Source organism: Populus alba, chromosome 3, assembly GCF_005239225.2.
Source record: "Populus alba chromosome 3, ASM523922v2, whole genome shotgun sequence".
NCBI lineage: Eukaryota > Viridiplantae > Streptophyta > Magnoliopsida > Malpighiales > Salicaceae > Populus > Populus alba.
In genome coordinates this window covers 13,579,219-13,606,046 of record NC_133286.1, presented here as the reverse complement: position 1 = coordinate 13,606,046, position 26,828 = coordinate 13,579,219, and the positions used below count along the sequence as shown (strand labels likewise).

Sequence of the window (26,828 nt, the reverse complement as noted above, 5' to 3'; positions counted from 1 at the left end):
ATAATCTCAATATTTTTCACATTTAAAACTTTTTTATTCGGTTTGTTGCTCATACCAACAAACTAATTAACTAGTAACACAGACTTTGATGGGGAAAAAACACATCATTTAAATTATATCGATGACATTTGATTCACAAGTAATCACTTTCTTGAAAAAGTGATTCTTGAAAAATTGACTCTCAAGACTTTTGGAATTATTGTTTTTACTTAATAATGTAAGATTCCTAGCATTTTTATGTTTAATGTTTCCTTGAGAATTTTAAAACTATTTGGATTAAATTATAATCTTATACTTTATTGTTGTTATAAGATAAATATTCTTGTTAAATTTTAATTGCTTGCCCTAATAAAAGTTAAAGCAACGTGTACTCTTAAGGATCTTTAAAAATATTATCATGGAAATTAATATAGTATGCTTTCATATTCACAGGACATCCATCTTCCTCATCAGGCAGAGAAAAACTATCGCTAATAAATACAAAACGAGGTAGAAATAGGGTGAGATCGCATACCCTATCTTGATCTCATTCTAATCCATCGGGACGAACATGCAAGCTCTTAAGATCAGAATGCCCATATCTTGAAGCTGCAAAACCATACGAGGCCGCAACCGTGACTAGGACACCGAAGACCAAGGAGAAGAGCTGAAAGTTTGCAAGCAGCTCGCCTCGAACCAGACTCTCCGATGATCGACACACAATCTGATCGCCCTTAAGCTGACATCCGTTGGGCATCATGGGACCGTAGAGAGTGAAGGCAGTCTGATAAAACCAGAGGCCTTGGAGAGTTAAAGCAATGCCACTGGATAAATCAACAGGAAAGCTGGTTCGGAGAAGTGCCCCAGCCGCAACGGATAAAACACAGAGGCCTATCAGAAGGACAAGGAGGAGATGGTAGTGCCCTTCAAGCCCTTTATGGGTTGTTGAGTGAAAGTAAAACAGGAGATACTCTGCAGAAAATGCCGCCGCAGCAACCAAGCAGAGGGCTCCTTCTGGCAAGGGTAGAAATCTGAGCACACAGTTAAACCAAAAAGAAAGTTCCTTCAGAAAAAGTCAACTCACACCATCTTTTTTTCCTCTTTGAGGACTAAATAATAGAATTGAAATCTCAGGTGAGCATGCCAGTGTGTGTTCAGAAATAATTTGTCTCGCGCATGATTGTTATTGGTCTTCCATTTACCTAAATTAACAGGGTAGAAAACAAACATTAAACACAAGTTTTGGCAATTATTGCATTATCTTTAACTGCAACCTACCAAGGAAAGGAATTTCTGTGTTCAATATCCCATGAACAAAACCATGAAAGTTATAATAAACATCATTGCAAATTCACAAAGATTTGGAGTAAAGTTCGTGTGAGTTTATGATCTGCATCTTATGATCCCTATATAATTCAAAAGCATCTCTATTATCCACTTTTCATCTCTCCACAGATATGCAATTGAACTATTGCTATCCAGTAACCACGTCTAGCTGCTTTGTTGGTTGCCTTGTGCAATTGAGTCCCTATCTAGACCCTTTTCTCCTTCCAGCTGGATGTGCTGTTTTAAAGCTCAGGCTGTCCAAACTTCAGAATAAATTCAACATGTATGATCATGACTGCTACAGAGCACTAAGGTCTAGGGCATGCAGAACGAGGACGACAAAGTTAACTGTAAAGACCACTCCGATTTTGCCATTTGTAACACCATTTTCTTATGTATAGAAAATAAAAACAGAAGTCGTCCTATGCTATTTTGCATCAGATTCAATTGAAAGAAGCTAGTCGCAGATATGAAAATTTTAATTCCTTCTTTACCTCGTTTGCTCAGGTATCAAACAGATATACAGAGTGTCATAAAGTAAAAAATAATCTACAAACACTAATAATACTATGAAAAGACCAACCTTGTTTTCTCTGATAGCAAACTGACAACCCCGAAGATAAAGAACATGAGAAGCATTCCACCGTGCTCAAAATCATTCATATGATGAGGATTCAAGACTCCGTTGATAAAGAATTTTAGGTGCGTAGAGTACAAAAGCTCAATACACATATCAATAAAGGCACCACCCGCTACAAGATAAAGCTCCAAGTACTCAAGCTTCCCATCAAAACCAGGCACAGGGTTCCAAACCCGGACGCGAAATGACTTTGGATTCGATACATATCTAACCAAAGAGCTCCATATATGCCATACACCAACCAATAGAAACAATGTTCCTGGTAAAGCATGCCCGATGAAAGAACCCATCTATTTGGTCTCTTAGTGCTACTCTCTCTCTCTCTCTCCACTCTCCTTATTCAAGGACAACACTGAAATCCTTTTCAACTTGTTTGTTTTCTTGATTCCACAAATGGGTTCTGTTTTAAAACTGGGTAAAAACAAAACAAAGAAACGAGTTTAGACTTTTGGTGCTTGTATTTTTTTTAGTATTTTTGGCAAGCAGACTTTTTCAAGTTTGTTTTTTGAATGTATCCTCATCTTAAAAGACTTTTTCGAAGCAAAGGAAGAATCTGTATAACAGATAAATAGTAATGGGTTTCGTGTCTGCTCTGTTTTTGTTGACGATAAAATCAAGAAAATAAAATAAAGTGCATTTTTAAAAAAAATAAACAAAGAGAAATTGAAAGGGCCGTTCACTGCAAGTCTGTAAGATTCAGTCGATGCGAATCTTTAACAAATTATTGCTAAATCTATCAATAACCTTATGCTTCATCTCCTGGAAGAAATTTTCTCAGGAAACAATCAGACTTGGGCAAAATAAAGTCAGCATTTGTTGGTATCTGAAAAAAGAAATCCTACCCGTTCGGTCAATTACCGAGAAAAAAGTTTGAAAACAACCCTTTTTTAAGTCATTGATATTAAAAAAGAAAAAATCACGAATTCATTCATAAGCCAAAAAACCGAAGAGAAGAGAAGCAAAACATTCTTTCTTTTGGAAAGAAGTCCATCAAAAACACAGATCTAGCATATCCCCTGAACACAGGAAAAAAAAAAAAAAAAAATACAGAGAGAGAGAGTGTAAAAGCAACAGCTACTGCTAACCTAAATGGTTTCCATGCAGGTATATGAAAAGTGCGGTAATAATTACGGTATGATATAAAAAAAAAAAAAAAAACTATCCACGTACTTACATGATGCTTGACTGATTTCAAGAGCAAAAGGCTCCGGGTTTAATCTGTTGTGTGGAGAGCATAATTAGGATCCAAAAAAGTCACTGCTTGCTTGAGCTCCTTACTCCAGGTAGATATTGTTGCTGTTTAGAGAGAGAGAAGACCTTTTAGAAACTGAAAGATGATGATGACGATGGTGGGGATGATGGCGGGGATCTGAAAAGGAGATTGGGAAAGGCAACAGAAAAAGGAAGATGGGAATAATGAAGGGATCATTTTAAGATGTCTATAAGCATAACATAACAATATATTTCGTATCATATGGTTGTCATTATCTATATTATTTTAAATCTGTCCGTCCATGGTGGATAATGCCTCTGACCGTCCTCCCGTCCTCGACGCCATTGCTAGTCTAGCGGTCTGCATGGAAGACATGTCCTCCTCACTCCCCTATTCTATTATTGCGGTTCATATCGCACGGTGCTCGGCATAGAGTACATTTAAACGACAACCAAAACAAAAAAAAAAAACATGTTACTTTTAAAATGAGGTAATAGATGTACCTTTATTAGCAAGCACATGTAATGGTCACATTGAAATGTGATTGGCAACGATTTAGGTGGATGTTTGTATTTGTGTTTTAAATAGTGTTTTAAGAAAAATTAATTAATTTATTTATATTTTTTAATTATTTTGATAGGTTGGTGTAAAAAAATAATATTTAATATATTTTAAGCGAAAATCACTTTGAAAAATAATTTTTATTATACTTTTAAATGCATTTTAAAACATGTAGAGAGATCATTATGCATGCATGTACAAAAAAAATAAAATTAAAGGCGTTCATTTCAGTCTCAGTTCGCGTCCATTTCGCAGCTCTAATGGTGTTATTTTGGACTATTCATTGCTACAATAAAAAAAATGTTTTTAAGAGTAATTAGGTGTTTTCAAAATACTTATCGGTCATTAGAGGATTAACAAAATAAATGTGTCTTTTCATTATCTTAAAACAATAAAATAATTGATTTACCTTCAAGTAAAAAAAATAAAAATGTTGATAAAGGGTGTTTTCTTTTAATTTTTTAAAATATAGTTAGAAGATAGTTTTGCCCTTCAAATAAAAAAAAGGCATTTGTCCATATGCATTTTCATCCTTTCACATTAATAATAATTTATTTGTATTAAAAAAGTTGGTAGCACCTATTTTCCATGTGTCGGTGCATGTGACATCTCTTATTGACTAAACTTACCCTTTTATTATATTGTTGGAAGCAACTTCGTGTCATTTTAATATATATATATATATATGTGTGTGTGTGTGTGTGTGTGTGTGTGTGTGTGTGTGTGTGTGTGACTGGTGATGTATTGCTGAACAAATAGCTATTGTGATTTCAATTTGTCTTTATATAGTGTTAGCAAAGTTTGACACGTTGGTGGGATAATATAAATCAGTGGCAGACATATCTTTTTAATATAAAGTAAATTTTATTGTTACAAATTACTTGGATGGCTCTTGCATAATTGGGAGAACCGAGGATAATACACCAAAACATCAAGAAATCGGATCTAATCAAATCAAGAAAAATCTATAAATATAAAAATAATATCAGGAAAGCTGTGAGTCCTCCTGCGCTAGTAATTAGAAAACGCACGAGAAAAACCATTGTTGAAGCTTTTAAACTTGTTTGATAATATAATTATGATTATTTTTTAAATAATTTTTATATTTAAAATACATATGAATATATTTTTTTATTTTTTTAAAATTATTTTTAACATTAGCATATCAAAATGATTTGAAAACACTAAAAATATATTAATTTAAAGTTAATAAAAAAATTTCAAATTTCTTCAAAAATATTTTTGAAATCCAGAAACAAACATCCTCGTCGACATGAACTAAACTAATGAGGGGCATCTGAGAGAGTTTTTATTTCTATTTTTTTTAAGTATTTTTAATTTTAAAAATATTAATTTAATATTTTTTATTTTGATATACTGATATAAAAAATAAAAAATAATATATTTCAATAAAAAATTATTTTTAAAAATGTAATGTACCAATTAAAAGCACACATTAAATACCAAAACATCAATTTTGTAGATATTCGGGGGGGGGGGGGGGAATCATCACATGTGATATGTTAAAGTTTTTTGACAGAACAAAACACCATCAAAAAGAGAAAGTGGACATGAAAATAAAACATTAAATTATTTAAAGATTCAAGGTCATATAAATTTTAGGATGAGCTAGATATTCATTCGACGTCATTCACTAATTTTTAAAAATTTGATATATATATCAAGATAAAAAAAAAAATGAAAAGGGTGATGAATTTACTATTTGCACATGTGTACAAAATAACAAAAAAACTTTGACAGTTGAACAGAGTTGTTTTGAACTTATCCTTTTTATTTGCATAGAAAAAATATCTACTTGCTCCTGGGGTTCAATTTTTCATACCTTGGGTATGAGGGAACTTTTGACATTGCCCTATTAGTTTTTCTGTTTTAATATATTAAAGGTATTTTTAAAAAAAATTGATGATGTGCGTTGAACACGCATTAACGCGTCAATTACTGTGTCGTTTTTAGCATGCAACTAATTTTAATAACCAGAAACGCTATTATGGGATGTCTTTAAGGCCATGTTTGTTTCTCAAAAAATAATTTTTGAAAAATAATTTTTTAAATTTTTCAGTGTTTGTTTGTTATTAGAAAAGTTGGTCGACAGAAAATACTTTCCGGTCAACGGAAAACACTTTCTAGTCAACAGAAAATACTTTCCAGTCAAAGAAAAATTTGATTTGGTTTTCAGGAAAGTGTTTTCCCTTTAGCTGTGTTTGTTTTCCAGAAAGTGGTTTCCGAAAAATTATTTTCCAAACTTTCTTGTGTTTGTTTGCCAGTAGGAAAGTCGGTCAATGGAAAACACTTTCTAGTAAAAGGAAAATCTGGCTTGGTTTTCAGGAAAGTGTTTTCCTGAAAAATTCGAGGGGAAAACACTTTCTCGAAGTTGTGAAAAATTTAGAAATGTTATTATTTGCTGATTATATCAAATTTGATCCTCAAACTTTTGATTGTTATATATATTTTGTTTTGAATATTTATTTTTCAATTTCATCTCTTAAGTCCTTATTTTTATAATTGCTATTTGTTTTTTCCTTATCATATTTTTATTGAATTTTTTTATCTATCAAATTTGGTCCTTATTCTTTTGATTGTTACTTGTTTTATTTGAAATAATTTATGAAATGTTGATTATTATTATTTTAATTTCTTCATCTTTCTTTTTTTTTAATTTTTAGATTTGATCTCTATTATTTTGATTATTATTTATTTTATTTGAGATAATTTATTAAATTTTTTTTCAATTTAATTCTCATTCAACTTTTTAATTTGTAAGATTTGTTCCTCATTATTTTAATAAACTTGAGAAAAATAAAATATTAATAAGTTATTTTTCAGCTCATTTTCTATGACATAACCAAACACTTAAAAGTGTTTTCCAACTCATTTTCCATTACACTACCAAACATCAGAAAATACTTCCCCGAAATTCACTTTTTAAAAGGAAACTACTTTCCAGCAAACAAACAGAGCCTAAAATCATTTCAGCATCTCCTCTATGTAATGGTGGCACATGTATAAAATAACCCTCTGATTTAGCTTCACTGACTTTTTTTTTTTTCTCTTGGTTTTCATGCCCTACCTTGGAATATTTCAAAACAACCCTCAACTTCTTTTTGTTTTTATTTAGTCCTTATCTTTTAGTTTATATTTTTTTATCTTAAATAATTTGTGAAGATCAAAATTTATTTTTATTTCATCCTCATTTGATTTTTTATTTAGTTGTCATACTTGATTCATATTTTTTTAATTATTATTTATGATAATTTTTTAATTTATTTTTTTAATTGTTTTTTTTTTTTGCTTTGTCAATTTTTTTAGTTTGATATATTTTTATACTCGATTTTATTTTTTAATATTGAGTTGGTTTGTATACAAGCTTATTCATTAAAACTGTATTTGAGATTTCATTAATTATATTTTGGGAAATTAACTTTACTTAAAGAGATTCATTAGGAGTTGCTTTGGTTTTTTATAGTCTTTTTAAACTATTTTTAAAAAAATTTATGATTTTATATATTTTTTTTTGGAGATTGAACTTTGTTTTTTTATTTTTATACATGCTTTCCACATCACTTTTCTATCCTTTTTTTTATTGGGTTATTTGAGGTATTTTTATTTTTTATTCCTTGTTAAATTTATTTTTAATTAAATTGAATTGATTGATTTAATATAAATAAAAACTCATGTCATTATGTTTTATTTAGTTTGATTTTTCAAGATATTACTCTATTAATCCATGTGGTTTTTTTTGTTGTCATCGTGCATCATTCTGCAATAGAATTTGAATCATTTCAACAAACCTTTTTTTCTACGAGCGATGTTCCCGGTAAAGTGGTGGAAGGTCTCAAACAAATTTTTTTTTTATTTTTATGATATTGATTTAAATTGGATTATTAAATTAATCAATTTTATTAGATATATTCAAATTAATGAACCGGGCATTGAATTTTTTTTTGTTACTTTAAAAATACCATCATTCCTTAAATAATGTTTTAAAAAAAAAAAAAAAAAATGGGTCCACGGGGCAGTGCGCGTTCCAGTCAAGCATCTTTATCGAATGCATCGTAGAATCAACAAGGTACTACTTTGGTGGCGCGTGCAGCTAGCCAAGGGCCAAGAAATGCAGCTATCCAGTTGGGACCCAACGCGCATCAATTTGGGCTTGATGTGCCCCTTTCTGCTATGTTCTCTGGACTTGTCAACTTTAGATCAGGTTCTGACTAGTCCCTCATCGTGGACCCTACATTCAAGGCGGTACAATCCCCTACCTACTGGGCTAGCCCATTTCTAATGAACCCAGATCTTCGTGCAATAAAGAGCGGGGAGGCCTCAGGGGGCACACCAGCGATTTTTACAAATAAAGATCTTGTCCTTTCTCGTGAGAAGACAGCTTTGTCTCTTCTCGGGAAACGCGTCAACAATCATATTCTCGTCCCCCTGGTCGTTCATGCATCGATGGAAAGCGCCATCGAATAAAAGTCCAATTTCAAAAAAGGAGATTGGCTCGCGTCCCCTTGCTATTCTCGTTGGCAATCTTGACTTTTAATTCAAGAAAATAAATTAAATAATGGAGAAAAAAATACGAAAACAAACTTGCCTCGGCCTGTTCATGCTGCAGTGTTGCGTCGCGTTTTGACTTTTAAGCTAGTCTTATAGCCGCCCGTTACACAGCGAATAAAATTTTAAATTAATTTTTAACTTAAAATACAACTTGTTTATGTAAAATATAAGAAGAAATCAAATTGTATATAAATTATAATATTCTCTTTCAAAACATTATTAAATTAAACAATATTTAAAAATATAAATCAACATTTTAAAAATTTAACCCCCCATATTTTAAAAATTTTAAAAAAATATTAATCAAATTAAAAAATCAATATAAAAAAATAATAAAGAAAGAGTCAGAGACCATATTCACAAGCTTGGCCAATATCAAAAGCTTAGATGCACTAGTTATATTCCAAACACTTTAGTTACACAATTAAGAAGTAATAAAGTTTTAAGGATAAAAAATTCATTATTGACAATAAAAATAAAACTTATCATTTTAAAGTGTTTCAATAAGTAAGTTTATTTATTTATTTTAATTTAAATATAATTAATTTTATTATTAATTTATTATGGATGCTTAAATAAATTATTGATGCCTCAAAGCTAATAACCTGCATTAGTCTGATTGTTGAAAAACAAAAAATCTAGTCATAACAAAGCAATGACAGGGTGAAATGGGAAGGGAATTTATATTTTCTACTCACTATCTCCTCAGATTTTTAGTATACAATAAAAATAAAACTTTATGGTGCTTTAAGAGTAAGTAGGAATATATAAAAATATTTTTACCCAGGTTGATCTATTTTATCTTTCTTGTTTCTACCTTCCTTTTATATTTATTTTTTTACTTGCACATAAGTATGAGTTTTTACTCTTAATCACCGTAATTTTTTTTTACAACAAAGTAATCTAGTAATCATTCTCTTAAATCTTACCATAAAATAAAAAGTCATTGAAAAACTCAAAATGTTTCCACTTTTCTATTAGATTTCCTTTCTAGCATGGTTTGGAAAATAAATTAGCAAAGTAGAATAGGTAGAAAAAGTTTGGAAAGTTGCAATGGAGGATTACAACATTTAAAAGAAATGATTAAAATGGATTGACAAAAATTTCAAGAAGAAAAAAGGACAAAGAAAAGAAAAAGAAAAAAAATAAACGAGATATTGGGGGCATATCAAAATTTCAATGATGTCACTCCTGATATCGCTAGAAAAATCTTAATATAATGAATCCAACGACATTAAACAAGACCACCAATAATGATTGGAGTTAGTCACAAGTTTCGTCCAGATATAGTGGATGACTTGTTTGTCTTTGAACACCATGTATGGCCCACTTTAGTAATCGTTGATGACCTTTCTTGATTTTATTGGATTTATTGTCGAGATCTTTTTCATAATACCTTAAGTATCATCATCAGAGCTTTAATACACCACCATGGTCTCATTCTTTTTTCTTGTTTTCTCTCTCTTATTTTCTCATTGGAATTTGTGCCAATCCATTTTAACAATTTTTTTTTAAAATTTCATTATTCCCAAACACAATATTTATCAAATCATACTATTTTGCCAAAACTTTTTCTACATGTGTTACTTTGTCATTTTTTTTTTCAAATAGAGCTAATTTAAAAATAATTCTTGTTTTTCAAATAAATCTAAAAACCATGATGACACTAAGATAACCTTACAAAACTAACCATTAATCACAATCTCCCACGCGTGAACTCTTGTTCTCTTAACTCATGTTAGACCTCTCAAATCCATCAATGAAAATCAAGTTTTTTTTTTCCCTGTATTAGCCCAATGAAAAAAACATATTTCCCAAACTAGCACAATTAGAAACATATTTTCCAAGCTAGGACAACTCAAGTAGTAACACAAGTCATACTTGCATAATTATTCGATACGTGCATGTAATGCATGCATGACTACTCAAATTAAAATTACATAACTCACTTTCCTTTTATCTTTTCTCTTCCTCTTCCTTCTCCTCCCCAACATCACCTCGCCTCTCACTCTTTCGATCTTTCTATCCACCATGAAAACTCTGCCTCTCTCTTTATTATTGGTTTTTTTTTTGTTTTTTTTGTGTGCGAACCTAACAAAATTTAATTGAATTCATGAATCCAAGATCTTTCTAATTTAGGTTTAAAATTGATAATTGAGCTTGACACAATGGATGTAAGATCCCATATCGGAAGCAAGCGTCCAGAGCTAGGGCCTTATAAGTGCATGCTCACCCTAACTGGTAAGACGCGTTTTAGGGTCATGCATGGCAACCAAGAACAAAATTGTGAGGGGGACCTGCGTAGAAGCCCTGGATTTGGGTGGACTGAGAGGCCCAAAGGCAGACAATATTTTACTAGTGAGGTGGGGTGTTACAATGGACAACCTACCCTAAGACATCAATACTATAATAACCACTCTTACACAATATCTTTACTTGAGATGGGTACAAAAAGTATAAAATCACAACAAAAATTAGTTAATTTTTTAAAGAGTATAGTTTAATCAAAAACCAAACAAGAAAAATCCCTGTTATCTATGCTTTAATATGCAGTAATTATTGAGTATTCCAATATGAAAATTAAGTCTTGCAAAAAAATATATTTATATTCTTTAAAATAAACCCCTAGATAACTTAATGAGCTCACTTAACTCAATTTGAAACTAGGCCTAAAATAACCCAAAAACTAACTAAATAAAATGAAAATAATAAAATAAACATTTTAAAATTTTATTTTATAGTCCCACCACTATTCTTTGAAGAATACATTAGAAAACTTACTCTTTGAAGAATACATTAGAAAACTTTCTTGTCCTAAAATCCTATTTTCCTGCCACTTTTAGTGTCCAAGGTAGAGTATGATTTCCCTTCCAATCAAATATCCTTAATAGATTATACTTTCTTTACCCAAATAATACATGATTTTCTTGTTGGATTAGTAAACACAAAATATTTGACAAAATAAGTTCAATGATGCCAAATTACTCCCTTGGTCGAAACCGATGGTCTTCAAGCCCATATTGAATATGAATCAAATTTATTAAGACTTGTTCTTCTTGGGTTATTACTCTTTTGTAGCCCACCTTGACCCACGTGTTTTACAGAAGCCCTAGTGATTGGGCCTATTATAACTACTAATAGATCCTTTCGCGTGGGTTGGATCGCATAACTATCTCTCCACTCGTAACAACAACTAGTAATGCCACTACTAATGTGGGATTATTATGTTATTATGATGATGCCATCATTGATACTGATAATGATATCATTTACAATGAAGAGTCCAATGAGTTTTTTAGTTTGATATTAGACAATTCATTCATCGAACTAAAAAAGCTAATATGTAGAGACATTGAGTAGAGTTTGTATGAAATTAAAGCTGACATTACCTAAAGGATACAAGATGGGGGCCGTCCAAATCGTTATGTCTGTGTGCCCCTGCTAGTGATGTGAGTTTTAATGCAAAGATTGGGTTGCCCATTGCAAATGGGTTACAAGTTCTAGAGTTTTGCTTGAGCAAGAGACCTAAACGAGGAAACTTTTTGAGTTTGAAGTTCACTCATATTCCAAGTTACATTCAAAGAATCACACAAGCATCATACAACTAATTCATCTAAGATATATGGTGACACAATAAACCTAACATTGACTCAAGAAATTATACATATTGAAGCTCGGTTGAGTGTGATAACCATTTATACTGTTATGATAAATCTAAATTGAGTGATAAGAAAAAAAATCATCATATTAATAATATGATCGAGAAAGATAAGCTAGGTGAGCCGATAAACCAAACCACAAGGCTTCTCATTTCTAAGTTCGAGGATGTTAGCGAGTATGCTCATATGATATTCATTGATTGAGTTTTGAGTTATAAAAAATCAGGGTCAACTATCAAGTTAGATATTGCTGGATAAACCTCCTAAATCAAGACTAATTTAATTACTATAGTTAAACAGTAATATATAAAAAAATCATTATAATACAAGATTCAACATGCTATGGATATTATAAGAATTACAATTCATTTGAAATATTAAAATTGAAAAAGCCTCGTGCATGTCAATCCAATGGCCAATCAAATTAACTTGGATTTAATAACGTATATAAGTTACGCTTGACTACCCGCGCATATTAATAGGTGGCGCAAGCTACCTGCACGACTGCATGAGAAATAATTTTCCAACCATTTTATTTTGTAAAATATTTTCACGACTGTGGTAACGCGAGAAAAAACTCAGTCAAAATCTCTCCCAAATCCCGCTGTTACTTGATCTCTTCCTTCAGAATCAACCTGCAAAAACGCCGGCGTTTTCCACCTTCGTCCCTGATCCCGGCAAATGTCACGACCTACTTAAAATTCCTCTCGCTCTCTTTCTAGAATATAAATATATATATATTTTTTCTTTTCCAGTCTCTATCTCTCTTAAAATATAAATACTTGACTCCGGCCATATTTAATTTTTTCTTCCTTTCAAGATTCAACTCACACCTTTAAAACTACAAAGCAATCCTTCCTTTTTCCCATTCCTCTCTGTACACTTTGTTTTTTTCCCTATTCTTCTTTTGGTGTATGTGGAAATTTGAAAATGAGAATTCAAATCCTTGATTCCGTTGTACACAGTTTTCAATTCTAGAGATGAGAGATCAAGTCATTTAGTTTTTATATTTCTTTTCATTTTTTTCGTAACGGTGTTTACGATCTCGCAGGAACAGGAAGCGAAGATTTTTCAGAATCCGAGCTTCCAATTCCGCGAGATTGAATTTTGAATTTTTTTGTTGTTCTTAGAGAGTTGGATTGGTATTAGGGTGTAAATAAGGTGGTTTGGAGAAGGTTAAAAAATGTCGAAAGTGATATACGAAGGGTGGATGGTGAGGTATGGAAGGAGGAAGATCGGGAGATCGTTTATTCATAGGAGGTATTTCGTTTTGGAGCCCAGGCTTCTTGCTTATTACAAGAAAAAACCACAGGATAATCGGGTAATTACTTCTTCTTCTTCTTTATTATCTGAAATTTTTAATGTTTATGAAAAAAAAAGGAACTGACGTGAGTAATAATAAAAGTGGTGTGAATGTTGAATTTTTTTAGTTGCCAATCAAAACCTTGTTGATTGATGGGAATTGTCGAGTAGAAGATCGAGGCCTGAAGGTTCACCATGGACATGTAAGTTGGGCTTTCTCTATGTTGCTTGGGATTCGGTGATGATGCGTTGTCAGTGAATCGGATTGGAGTCATTAGCTAATAGGTTATAGGCTAACCCTATCTTTATTCCTGTTAATATGCCTGTGCTCGTTGTGAAACTGAAAGTTAAGCAAACATTGTGATTCATGGATTGTAATGAAACTGCGTTTTTGGAAGTTGGCGATTGTTTAAATTAATAGTTTTCTGCTGCTCTCTGTCTGTCTGGTGACTTTTTTTCTGCTATCAAACTGGATGCTTTTTGTTGATAGCTTACTCAATGTAATGTTATTTTTCTGATGAGGGATTGCTACAATGTAATCTTTTGGAATTTCGAGTTGATTATAATGTTTTCCTTTTCTTTTTCCTGCAGACTCTTTATGTTTTATCTGTATATAACAAGAAAGACAAGTATAATCGGATCACAGTAAGCAGTTTTTGCTCTTAGTCTTAGTTTCTAAATTTGTGAATTAAGATGCTATCCTTTTTTCTTCCCAGTAGTCCAGTTATTTTTTGTGTTGCTGTTTTATAAATCAAATTATAAGAAGCTACCATCCGCTCTATAGCATTACCTTTTCATTTGCCTTTGCACTAAAGTTTTACCTTTGGACTCCTGGGTGGTGCTTGCTCTTTACTCTGCCACTGATAGATTAGTTTAAATTTTGGTTTAAGATTTTGGCAGCTTTATATTGAGAGCTAATTCTCTTGCTAAATTGACAATTACCTAAGATCATTGGAGCTTGGAAACTGGAAAAAAAAATCATGAGACCACCCTACCTTTTCAATCCTGAATATTGACCCTCATTTATTCTAGTTATTATAACAGTGCCTCTTCTTGTTATCTGCCATAAAAATATGCAGAAATGACATATTTCCATGATTACAACATGATTAACCTTCATTAGTTGTTCATTTGTTGTGGCATCATAACTTTAAGTGCAAAAATACAACCTTCGTGTGCTGTTTTCTTGTTTCAGATGGCAGCATTTAACATCCAAGAAGTATTTATCTGGAAGGAAAAAATTGAATTTGTAATCGATCAGGTCAGTATGCTTCATTAGCTGTGAATTGTGATCATCGCTATCCAACTCCCATTTCTCATTTGGATTTATTAAAGGCACTGATAATATTTAACCATTATACATTTTCCATTTGAAGTTATCGCTTCTGTGATGACTCCTTAGATTATACATTCTAGTGTAAAGTATTCTGGGCAATCAACACCATGTTCAGTTGATTCTTTATTTAACATTTTTCAGTTTCATGCATTCATATACCTGTTAGGCAACTGGATCAAATGATTTATATAAGAATGATTGCTTGCTAATATATGTGCAGCATCAGGAGTCCCAAGTTCCCAATGGTAACAAATATGTCTCATTCGAATACAAATCTGGAATGGATAATGGGAGGACTGCTTCTTCATCAGATTGTGAAAGTCAGTGAGTGCCTGTTCAACATATTTCTCCGCTTGTGTTATCTGTAATACAGTTTCTCCTGTCATAGAACCATGTGTTTGCTTGCTATTGTATGACAGTAGATAATGGAAAACCTATTCTGTATTTTTGCTATGTTTAAATATAATTTTTATTTCACCTTGCCTGATATTTTATAGTTTTTATTATACTTTAAGCTAGCATTTTGCACTGCTATACTGATCCCAATTATTGATGCTAGTTTTATTAATCATTTGAACTGCTGTTGGAGCCAGTTTTACCAATTATTCTAACTGATGCGGAAATCTTGAATCAAAAAATGATTGATTGCAGGCTCAGTGCACAGGAAGATGAAGATGAAAATGAAAATCATCCAAATTTGTTGCGGAGAACAACCATGGGAAACGGTTCTCATGCTTTCCTTTTTTTTATCAGCTCCAAGTTAAGTTGATGCAATCTTCGAGCAAGTCTTATTTTTTTATTGGCAGGTCCTCCTGCTTCAGTATTTGACTGGACCCAGGAATTCGACTCGGAATTGACAAACCAGAATCCCAACAACCAAGTATTCTCAAGAAAGCATTGGCGTCTTTTACAGTGCCAAAATGGTGATTTATTTTTCTTAGCCTTTAGTATTATTTAGCATTTCATTACAGTAATGATATTCAAGGAAGCATATCAGTTTTGGTTACCGCCAATGTTTGCCTGTATATGACAGGACTCCGCATTTTTGAAGAGCTGGTTGAAGTTGACTACCTTGTAAGGAACTATTTCTTCTTTTGCATTTTGTGAATGGCATCATTTCGCTATGTGGTAGGCTGTTTTATAGTTTGACACCGCTTCTTGTTTTCATGATGCAGCCAAGGAGCTGCAGTCGAGCGATGAAGGCTGTAGGTGTTGTTGAGGCTAGCTGCGAAGAAATATTTGAACTTATAATGAGCATGGATGCTACACGTTTTGAGTAGGTGTTTTCCTCTTTCATCCAAATTTAATAGCATGGCTCTAGAAGCATTGTTTATAGAACAAAAATTGTACTCTTTATCAACACACACTCCTGTGCTTTTTGGGTGCACGAGTATTTCAGGCTTGGATCAAGAAGCTGTTTGCTTTCGAGATGGTTTTTGAACTTTAATTATGTTAAACTATCTGAGACCTAAGTGTGCATGCAGAAGTTGATGCTCGAACAACTTTGAAAACCTTCAATCAAGACATGCGATATCAAAAATATTTTTTACATTAAACTTTTGAGTGTCTTATGTACGTTTCTGAATGGCTGAGAACTTGTTATCAGCAATTCTTTCTCCATTGTACCCCCCCTTTTTTTTCTGTGCACAACATGTATTACCCATTATTTATAGAACATAATTTTATCTTTTTATGATCTGAGCCTTGTTTTGGTGTGGAGGGTGGTTGGGAGTGGGCTAGTAGTTAAATCTCACTGTGACTAGGTCTATGATGCTCACTAGTGTTGGTGGTCATTTGAGATCGCACACATGATTACCGTGGCTTGTTTTAACTGAATTGTATAGCAGACTTCTCTAATGCTCTGAGTTTGAATTCTAATTTTCATTATAACAAAAGTCCGCAATATGATTTATTTAAAATCAAGACATGCTAGCATCTTTCTTTGGAGGAAAAGAAGGGTGTGCATGTGTGTCCGCACAAGACTGATAAGACACTGTAATTAGCATGTGTTAATAAATCCCGCTTCTAAACATGTACGTCACTTGCATCTTAAACTCTTAATACATTGTATACAGACTTATTCATAAAGCACTAGTGCAATTGCTTGAATGGAGTTGTTGTTTGGTTTTCACTTTTGTTCTCATGTATTGCCCATGTTGTATGCTTACTCAATTCATGACATCATTTTTTTCATGCCTTGTGCAGGTGGGATTGCAGTTTCCAGTATGGTAGCGTAGTTGAAGAGGTAGATGGACATACAGCAATACTCCATCATATACTTCAGCTGGACTGGTTTCCAACGTAATATTCTCCCCTAAATAAATCACACTCTTGCATATATTATGATCATATGGAAGTATTTTGCACTGGAGTTTTATTGGTCATGTCTAGGGTGTGAAATATTTAATAGTCTTATCAAACTTGAAGGAAGCTTGTACTTTATTCTGCTCTTTTTTTGTCCCTCCAGTTTTGCTCTGTAATGAATTGTTTCACAGCCTTACAGGTTTACCCAAGTTTGGTTTATTTTGAGACTAGGAAGTGTGATATAAATACTGGATACGTGCTGTTCTTAAAAAAGTTAGGATAATGATACATTGGGAATATGCTGATAAAATATGTATTTATGCAGTACCATCTGCTTTGTGTCAAGTTTAACCATAAACATGAATAAACGCTGACTTACAGATTATAAGTTCTTAAAACCGAGCAAGAACTTTAAGCTTATTGCAAAGAAGCACATGTGTTAAGTTTGTAATTATGTTAGCCAAGGATACAAGTTTTCCTTGAATTTTACAAAATATATACTCAAGTCATCTTAAAAAGTGTGGGTATGCAGTATAACAGCATAGCAATATAATCCTGTCTGATTATGTGGGTATGCAGTATAACAGCATAGCAATATAATGATCTCTGATTGTGGCTTAATCGATTTTTCACAATTTACATGCTCCAAATAAAAGTCATATAATTAAAATATGGAGGGCCTGAAATAGTTTCTCTTGATGTTAGCATGCCCAAAGATGAGCAGGATTCCTTTTTATCTATGCACACCAAACACTATTTTTAAAAAGTGTGGGTATGCAGTATAACAACATAGCAATATAATCATGTCTGACTTGTGGCTTAATCGGTTTTTCACTATTTACTTGCTCAAAATAAAAATCATATAATTTAAATATGGAGGTCCTGAAATAGTTTATCTTCACGTTAGCATGCCCAGAGATGATCAGGATTTCTTTTTATCTATGCATACCAAACAATATTTTTAAGAAAACTACAGTCTGTCCAAATTCAAGGTGATAGTCCTCTTGCTTGTGGAAATGGGGCACTTCTGTTGTTCTTTATGACTTAGAAATGAATGGGTTGCAGATTTGTGTGGCCACGTGACCTTTGCTATGTGCGATATTGGCGGCGAAATGATGATGGCAGCTATGGTAAATGATTTGGCTTGTCCACACCTTATTTGATCTTCTAACTCGTCCCAAGCTTTATAAATTCCTTGTTATTTTGCAGTTGTGCTATTTCGTTCCAGAGAGCACGGGAACTGTGGTCCACGACCAGGCTATGTGCGGGCCCATATCGAGAGTGAGTTTCATACAGTGCCTTATGTTTATGATTAAAAATCTAAAACCAGAACTTAGATATTTAGTTTTTGGCTATATCCTGTTTTTACAGGTGGAGGTTTCAATATTTCTCCTTTAAAACCTCGTAATGGGAAACTCAGAACGCAGGTGCAGCATCTTATGCAGATTGATCTGAAAGGATGGGGTGTGGGTTATGTTTCGTCATTTCAGCAACACTGTCTTCTTCAGATGTTAAATAGTGTTGCTGGTGAGTTATTTTTTCTACAATTTCTCACTTATATCTTCTGCTGTTGTAAGGATTTGATTTCACTCTTATTTGCTAAAATTTTGAAACACCGTATGCTTTTGCGGGTACATACTTTACGTTCTTCCTTAGTTAAGAAGCTGATATTGGGTGGCATGGAACAGAAAAGATAAGGGAAAAACAGAATAGTAGAGAGGATATAGGATAGAGAAGAGGGAAGAAAGGGGCAGAGCAGTAGTGAAAGGCAGGGGAAGAGATGGAGAGAAAGAGAGAGAAAATCAACCTTAGGAAAGCAGAATTTTCAAATCTCTGCGATAACTTAGCCACCGATAAACATGTTAACAGGAGTCCATATGTAGGCACCAAACCCTAATGAAAACCTAAATAAAATAATAAACGTAGTAAAGTTTCTAAATACAATTGAAGGTTATAAAAGCCTAAAATAAGTAGATTTTCTTATTAAGATAGAATATAAAATAAAACATAATCTCTAATTTTTGTATGATAATTATATTGCAAAACCTTCATTTATTCTCCATCAATGGGTTGGAGGAATGGCTTGAAATTCTAATTTTTCTATACCCACATCCTTTCAGCACCCAAGTTGCTGTAGGAGTTTATTCAGCATTTCCTTTTTTTTTTCCCTTCAACCAAATCGGGATTGGAGGAATGACTTGAAAATCTATTTTCTCTGTACCCACAGCATATCAGTGTCCAAGCAACTGTAGTTAGTCCATTCAGCTTTTCATTTTCTTTTGTTGATTATTGTTTCATTTGTTGATTTTAATTTTTTGTGGGGCCCACCAATTTTGCATTGGATATTTTGTCATTGATGTTGTTTAAATAGTGTTGATGGCAAAAGTACAATTTTGAAATTATCAGACAAGAAAGTGAGTAAGAACTTGTGATAGTTTCATTTTTGCTTTTAGTTTGATTTTTTTAGTTTATGTTGGTGAAAAATGCAAGCATTTTTACAGTCTTTTCGTTGCTATCTTTTCTGGTTTATAATCTCTTGTTGCTTTTTCTGGCAGGACTGCGTGAATGGTTTTCCCAGACAGATGAGAGAGGTGCCCCTCCAAGAATCCCAGCTATGGCCAATATGGCTTCAGCCCCTGCTTTGTCAAAGAAAAATGTAATGCTGCAAGAATCTTCTGTTCATCCGACTCCACCTTCTTTCAATCAGATAAATGCTGCTAGCCAAAACTCTGTAAGAAGGGATGGATACTCCGATCAAATAGCTGAAGAAGAACAAGAGGTACGTTTTATGCCCGTTCCCTAAATTTTTTTTGCGTTGTCTTGTAAACACGTTTTTCTCTCAATTTTCAGGCTTGCCAAACCAAGCATGAGAACAATGTGAAGAGAACAGGTGGATGACAACTGCAAGTCTGCAATGTTACATTGTTTTTTTCATTTCAACAAGTTCAATCTTTTGGGGCTCTATTTGGATATTTAATGACAAAATTTTTAACAGCCTCAGAAGAAGAACCAGTTGATCAAATCGATTTATCCTGTTTTTCGGGTAATCTACATCATGATGACCGTGATAATACCCGTGACTGCTGGCGAATATCTGATGGAAACAACTTCAGAGTTCGTAGCAAGCATTTTTGTTTTGACAAATCAAAGGTTCTTTGATATTCTCGTCATATTTCCTTTGAATATATATGCACTGGAGTTATAAAGTCATCATCTTATGTATTTGTTAGACTCACTTTTGTTAAATTCTATGCGAGTTGCATATGAAGGTTCCTGCAGGAAAACATTTGTTGGATCTTGTTGCTGTTGATTGGTTCAAAGATACAAAAAGAATGGACCACGTTGCTAAGCGTCAAGGATGTGCAGCACAAGTAAGTACCTCTCCAGCTAACCCCTCCCTTGTTCTGTGCTGTTCATCGCAGACTTCCAAATTGACTTTGGTCAAACAGTCTTTTTTTCTTTTTGCTCTATGGTTGTCATATCAGCAGCCTTGTGTGCTTTTACCATGCACAGCTCCAATCTGTGCTGCAAAATATTAAAATTTATCCCATTTCAGGGAATTGCGGTGATTTTTCACCATGACAAACATATTATTCCCTGAAAGGTTGGATTATCTACACCTACCTACTACTAGCATCGAGTTTTCGCCGACGGTTTGCCAGATAATGAACCTTGTTAAATAAAATCTTTACTTGATGAAGCTGTAGTTAGTTTATCGTTGGTTCAAAGCTGTTTTCAGTTGTCAATTTATCCGATGTCCTAAGAGGTCAATCAACTTAGGTCAACTATGTTTTTTGTTGACAGTATAATATTTAGCAAGCGTATGGTTCTTGATTCTGTCAAGGTTGTAACATGTTTGTGGACTTTAAATTCTTCTTTAGGTTGCTTCAGAGAAAGGGCTTTTCTCTGTGGTTTTTAATCTGCAAGTAAGTTTATTTAATTTGTTGTGAATTTCGATAGTAGCATCTGGAGGCTGGAAAAGAATGACCGTGTTTTTCTTCTGGCAGGTACCCGGCTCAACGCACTATAGTATGGTATTTTATTTTGTGACAAAGGAATTAGTACCGGGATCTCTCTTGCAACGATTTGTTGATGGTGATGATGAATTCCGAAACAGTAGGCTTAAGCTTATTCCATCAGTTCCCAAGGTACTTGTCTTTCTGTTCCTCATGTTTGGAAAGTGTGTTTGCCAGGATGGTGGGACCGTCAGAAGCTGTGACTGTTATAGCTAGATGAGTATGTATGATTCACGTTGGTGGTCAGCAATGCTGGCCAGCCCTTAGCAACTACCCTTTGATTGCCTAACATGCTAACAGATTAGTATATCCAGACTTATTTGTTCTCTATGGACAGACATGGAACCATGTTGGAGAAATTTCTGGAACATAGTTGCTACTAAACATTTTAAAAATTTTGATCGAGCCAGTATGAAAATGATTGAGTTGCTCTCTGTAATTAAACATGCAGGGCTCATGGATTGTCCGGCAGAGTGTTGGAAGCACCCCGTGCTTATTGGGAAAAGCAGTTGATTGCAACTATATCCGTGGTCCCAAGTACCTAGAAGTAAATACCATCCAAATTTCTTTAGTACCTGATATTACTCTTGAGTTGCTTTGCCAACACCAATTGTATGGTCCAACATGGCTCGTGTTTCTGTAGGTTGATGTTGATATCGGCTCTTCTACTGTTGCTAATGGAGTTTTGGGGCTTGTAATCGGTGTAATTACAACATTGGTGGTTGACATGGCTTTCCTTGTACAGGTATGTGTGCTCTGTTCCGTGGAGCCATCTCAAATAATTATATGATCAGGAAAGCTACCAACTGAAGTTCTGGGTAAAAATACTATCATGCTCGTGACCAGGCTACTGGCCTAAAGTGGTGGACTAGGCCAGGCACTGACTCCCTAATTAGAGCTGTCAAAGAAATAAGAAATCTAAACTAAACCTGCTCAAGTTAATGGAAATTTGTTTGAGCCCATGAATCATTCAACCTATTATATAAATTCTGATATGTTTTTGATATCTGCTAGAAATCAGTCTTCTACTTGGTTTTTATAATACAGTTCTTAAGTAATCAAGTTTCACCCCCAATTTGGCTATGAAATTTGGTCTGAAGAGTTTCTAGCTGAGGAAAATAAAATGAAAGCTTCGTGCTTTGCCCATGTATGTTCGTTTTCTTACATTCCCTTGTGCACAGGCTAATACTACTGAAAATTGCCGGAGAAGGCTGATAGGTGCTGTTCGTGTTTTCTCATATAGAGCTCTCTCATCTGCTATGTTCCCAAACTGGATCCAGATACGTCATGACTGACAGAAACCATTGATCTCCACTGATTTTACCCTACCATTTGTTTAGATGCATGCACGAGTCTCACTTGTTGTGTCCTTCACTGGAAGTGTTTTCAAATGGAATTTTGCATGGAAAAAAAAAAAAGATGGCGGAAGGGAAGTTGTTGTCTGCAAACTGTTTCCAGCTTTCAAAATGTCGCGCTTGCCATTGAAGAAGGTTTGAGACTAAAATTTAATTTGAGTTGACATCATCATGGCACACGTCAGGGAGCATGATCTGCCATGCGGTCGTGTTTTGTCCATGACAATACGTCATCGAGTTGAGTTGGGTTCTTACCCTTCCGCATTGCAATTTCAGGTGAAGAAGCTGAAAGTTAATGATGGAATCCGTATCAATGGATAAAATCCACAGCAGTCCTCTGTTTGTAAGATTCAGCAACTAAGCCTGAATGAAACATATGGTCAAATTTCATCTAATGTATTAATGTGAGATTATTAGTAACATTTTTAATCAATTTGTAAGAGTTCTACCACTTTAGTTTTTGAAAATGAATAAGGAATAAGGAAAATTATTATTCTTCTTCTAAGAAAAAATTACAATTTTTAAAAATTTCTTAAGAATATATTCAATATAACATTGCTATTACAATTGTAAAATTCTCTAATTTAATAAAATTAGAAAATGCTGAAAGCATTAATTTTTTTTGAAAGATTTTAAGAATAATATTTTTTAAATTTGATGAAAATTTAAAGAAGAGGAAATAAAAATAATTTTAAGTGTAAGACATGAAAATTCTCAAAAATTTCTTAGCCATCAAAATATCTCTATTTATTTTTTTTATAAATAAAAATGTAATTAATTTCAAAATATATGAGAAAATAAAAATCTCAAAAACTGATCATAAATTAAAATTTTATAAAAACTCAAAAAAAATTTAATTTGGAAAAATTAAACTTTTTTAATGAATAGAAAATAAAATCTTATAAGAAACCCCAAAAGTTTTAAAGCATTTTGGAAATTTTGATTTTTTGATTTCTTAAAATATTTTTGGATTTAATTAATGATTTCAAATGTTATTTTTCTAAAATAAAAAAATTAAATTCTGTTTCCTTAGCCTTATAAAATAAAATTAATGATCGGATTACTGTGGGAACTTGGGAACTTTTTTATTCCCTTTAAATTTTGAAAACTTTTATTCTTTTGAAAAGTTAATTTCTATTTCTTAAATTTGATATATTTTTTAAAATATTTATTATTCCTTAAAACTCTTTAATGGTTTTCATCTATACAAATTTTGATATAAGTTTGTACAATGAGACTACATTGATTAAATCTATAAATATTGGTTAAAATTGAACAACACTCTTTCATATATTACTCGTAAAATCAACATAAATGTTGAAGTGATTTTCTGGATTCTTTCTAGTATCAATTTTTATTTGGTGCTAACTTGGATAGTTTCATTTTTTTTTTTAAAGGATGAGATTAGTCTTATTCTAGGGTTCGTGGTTGTCTCTCCCAATAAGCACGCTTTTTAAGGATTGAACTTGTGTTCTCAACCTCACAGAGATATAGCGATGCCTTAACCGTCAAACCAACATTTTATTAGTTTTTTTATAATAGATGTATGAACATGCCTCTAAAAACACTTGAACTCAAATCATCTTCATGTCTGATTTGGGTTACACCAGCCCTAGCGATTTGAGCCTAGGCTAGCCTAAGAAAACCTATTATCCCAAATCCACGAGTGCTTAGGATAGGACCCAAGTCCCTCTAACCCAAATCCAAACCATAACATGGTAGGTTTGGGTCAGGCTAGATGAAGCCCACCTTTTTAATTGTTAGAGCTCGGATCAACTCTTGGGGATCCACCATCCCAAGTTCATGAGGGGCTTGAGTTGGGGCCTAGGTCCCACCCAACTCAAACCCCATCCTACTAAAATGGTGGGTTTCGAGTCAGGCCGGACCAAATCCCACTACCTTGGTGTTTTAGGTTCTGGCTAGCTTTGGGAACCCACCACCATGATCTTATTAATGGCTTGAGGTTGGGCCCAAATCCCATTAACCTAAATCTCAATCATCAAAGTGATGGGTTTATATTAGGTTAGACTGAGTTCGTCACTTTAGTGATTTGGGCTCGGAAGAAAGCATTGAGAAAACCCATCTCTTACTTTATATATAATTGAGCTCAAAGTAATGTAATCGAATCCAACTAGTGAGTCAACTTGTGTTTATCAACTTTCTATAGGGTTTGTATTTAAGATTTAATACTAACATGACTCACTTTCACAAGATCTATAGAATGGCTTTCAAACATATTCACGGTAGAGCCTAGCCTATCTAAATATCTCATTTTACACTTAATAATATACCCATCAATCAATAGTGCTATTCCATGTAATTACCCCTAAAATAGATTGCATAGTCTATTTGCATCCTTGTTGATGCTCCGTTTTATGCATGTTGATGTGAATCATGGTATATCTGTATATGAGTATTCACAATTCACTTGATAAGTTTTTTTAGAGTCATTTACTATTCTAGTGAATCATTTGTACTAATAAACACGCATAAAGAAAAATAAGATTCTTTGCCATCTATTATTTCTTTATTTATTATTGGCTACATAGAGCTTTTAAGGTAATATTTTTTATATTTTGATCAGCTAACCTTAACATCAAAAAGTTCTCTACATATAAGAGTAACTTATTTACAAGGAATCATAGGTCTTTCTCAAGTTTTTTCTCTTAGTGTGTGTGTGTATAATGCCATAGTTAGTGTTATTTGATGGAAACAAGTAGTCAATGAATGAGAAGTTTATTTTTTTTTTTTGGGGATTATTAAAAACCTAACCGTGAGGTTTTGAATAACTATAATTTTTTTAAACTTTTTAATTTTTCTTAATTAAATTCTATCTATTATATATGTTCAAATAAATCACATAGTTTCATATTTCATTACTTAGTAAACATCTGTCCGGATCAACATATCTAATATGATGGCCAACTTTATTAAATGTTAAAAGCCTTTATTTTCTTCTGGAATTAGATCATTAAACATCTTGGTAAGGGGCTTTTAAAACTATGCTATATTTAAATATTCGAGTTATGATGGGCTCAAGGTTTGATAATATATATATCAAACCCATAAGTGACTTTTTGCATATTTATAGATATAGATATAGACCTTAAATTATTAATGTGTCCTAAAGCTTACTTAAAACCAAGGAGCCCAAATTAGATTTGTATAACTATATATTTTATATATAAACTCGACTAATTTTACAGATTTTATTTACATACCTAGACATACAACTCATGATCAAACTCGGTCCATTCACCACCAACCAAGAGAACAAGACATACATGCATCAAATATGGACAAGCTTCTTAGACATATAATCACGGGCAACAAGATTCAGTCCAATGATTATTTTATCAACTGTAGCATAGCCAATATAGCTTGAAAATTATGGGTAGCTTTTGTAGTGGTCTGCTGATCACTGACCCCGAGCCTTTGTCACAAGTAGTCCAGAACAATTAGCAGCAAGCATAATTGTATTTGTCCCTTGTGTTGGACACAGCTTATCGGTGGTTTGATGCTGTATAAATAGCCTTGAAACAGTAAAGTAAGAATCATCTATCTTCCTCAGGTTCAACCCTTAGGTAATGTATCTGTTTGGCAACTAAACACCCATACATATACATAATCGTTTACAAGGCTTGTAAAGATATGAAGGAATAAAGAGGAATTCAACTGGAAGAAAAACTGAAGGGTGATGAAGCAATATTACAGTGAACAACTTTCCATGCAAAACTAGATTTTTGTGAAGAACATGACGGCTTATAGTACAATTAGAAGAGCTCCAACGCGAGTCACGTGTTTTCGAGCTCAAAACTGCTTTTTGGTTAAATGAAAATCTCTGAAGGCGTCCAATAGAACTCACTGAAACTCGTTGGAAACCATGCTAAATTTAGCACTAAGCAAAGCTGCCTGTTCTTGAACATCTTCATCTCCCCCATAGACTCTCCATTCCTTGATTTATATCATCTTTCTTGAATCAAAGCTGTGAGAAATCATCAGAGACCATGCATCCAACCTTGAGATGTTTCACTACAAGTTTGGCATTGTAGTTTTGGTCGCCTCTAATAGGCCATGCTAAAATTGGGATCCCACGCCCGATAGCTTCCACCGTAGAGTTCCATCCACAATGTGATAAGAACCCACCAGTAGATGGATGGCTTAGTATTAGCAATTGTGGTGCCCATCCGTGTATTATCAAACCTCTTTCACCAACCTTTTTGTCCCAAATCACAAGGAAAAATAACTTTCACCGGCTTTCGCACCAGGTTTGACCCTCAAGAATTGCGGCGGCGGACACAGACCCAATGCGCCGAACCAGGCTGGATTACCCAAATGAATGGCCGTTCGATCTATTCTAAACGCATCCGCCAAGGTTTGGATACTCTTTTCCATTTCAGGACTCCACTTCTGCTACCAAAGGACAATATAACACTGAACTAGGTTTGGCTTTGAATCTAACCATGCTATCACTTCTTCTCAGTGACATTTGGATTGCCGGTTGGTTCGTAATTTTCATGGTCATGAAGAAGTGAATCGCCGATTTTCGCAATATAGTTCGGGCAACA

General features: G+C 33.4%; 2 protein-coding genes across 4 annotated transcripts; one reads left to right on the top strand and one right to left on the bottom strand.

Annotated features, from left to right (window-relative positions):
* Positions 1-368: 368 nt before the first annotated feature.
* LOC118028735 (uncharacterized) lies at positions 369-3,519 on the bottom strand. 2 transcript variants are annotated; one of them, XM_035032440.1, is made up of 3 exons: positions 3,116-3,519; positions 1,889-2,356; positions 369-1,010 (listed from the first exon to the last, which is right to left on the bottom strand). In XM_035032440.1, the coding sequence occupies exons 2-3, from the start codon at positions 2,233-2,235 to the stop codon at positions 527-529; spliced, it is 831 nt and encodes a 276-aa protein (XP_034888331.1). In that variant the 5' UTR covers positions 2,236-2,356; positions 3,116-3,519; the 3' UTR covers positions 369-526. The 2 variants fall into 2 exon arrangements, with proteins under 2 accessions (XP_034888331.1, XP_034888330.1); XM_035032439.2 differs by having other exon boundaries at positions 3,120-3,518.
* Positions 3,520-12,464: 8,945 nt separating this feature from the next.
* LOC118028652 (protein ENHANCED DISEASE RESISTANCE 2) lies at positions 12,465-22,353 on the top strand. Of its 2 annotated transcripts, none has more exons than XM_035032337.2 (22): positions 12,465-13,268; positions 13,378-13,452; positions 13,841-13,894; positions 14,445-14,510; positions 14,812-14,909; positions 15,237-15,310; positions 15,392-15,508; positions 15,619-15,659; positions 15,761-15,861; positions 16,791-16,886; positions 17,955-18,019; positions 18,099-18,170; positions 18,261-18,416; positions 19,445-19,668; positions 19,740-19,779; positions 19,885-20,039; positions 20,159-20,260; positions 20,771-20,815; positions 20,897-21,037; positions 21,357-21,452; positions 21,549-21,650; positions 22,087-22,353. In XM_035032337.2, the coding sequence occupies exons 1-22, from the start codon at positions 13,131-13,133 to the stop codon at positions 22,198-22,200; spliced, it is 2,172 nt and encodes a 723-aa protein (XP_034888228.1). In that variant the 5' UTR covers positions 12,465-13,130; the 3' UTR covers positions 22,201-22,353. The 2 variants fall into 2 exon arrangements, with proteins under 2 accessions (XP_034888228.1, XP_034888227.1); XM_035032336.2 differs by having other exon boundaries at positions 14,806-14,909.
* The last annotated feature ends 4,475 nt before the right edge of the window (positions 22,354-26,828 follow it).

Bases quoted from the DNA above. Each gene is read 5' to 3' on its own strand.
- LOC118028652 (XM_035032336.2), top strand. From the start codon at position 13,131: ATGTCGAAAGTGATATACGAAGGGTGGATGGTGAGGTATGGAAGGAGG. The intron at 13,269-13,377 runs GTAATTACTTCT...GAATTTTTTTAG, and splicing joins AAAAACCACAGGATAATCGG to TTGCCAATCAAAACCTTGTT. The intron at 18,417-19,444 runs GTGAGTTATTTT...TTTTTCTGGCAG, and splicing joins GATGTTAAATAGTGTTGCTG to GACTGCGTGAATGGTTTTCC.
- LOC118028735 (XM_035032440.1), bottom strand. From the start codon at position 2,235: ATGGGTTCTTTCATCGGGCATGCTTTACCAGGAACATTGTTTCTATTG. The intron at 1,011-1,888 runs GTTGGTCTTTTC...CTGTGTGCTCAG, and splicing joins TTGCTATCAGAGAAAACAAG to ATTTCTACCCTTGCCAGAAG.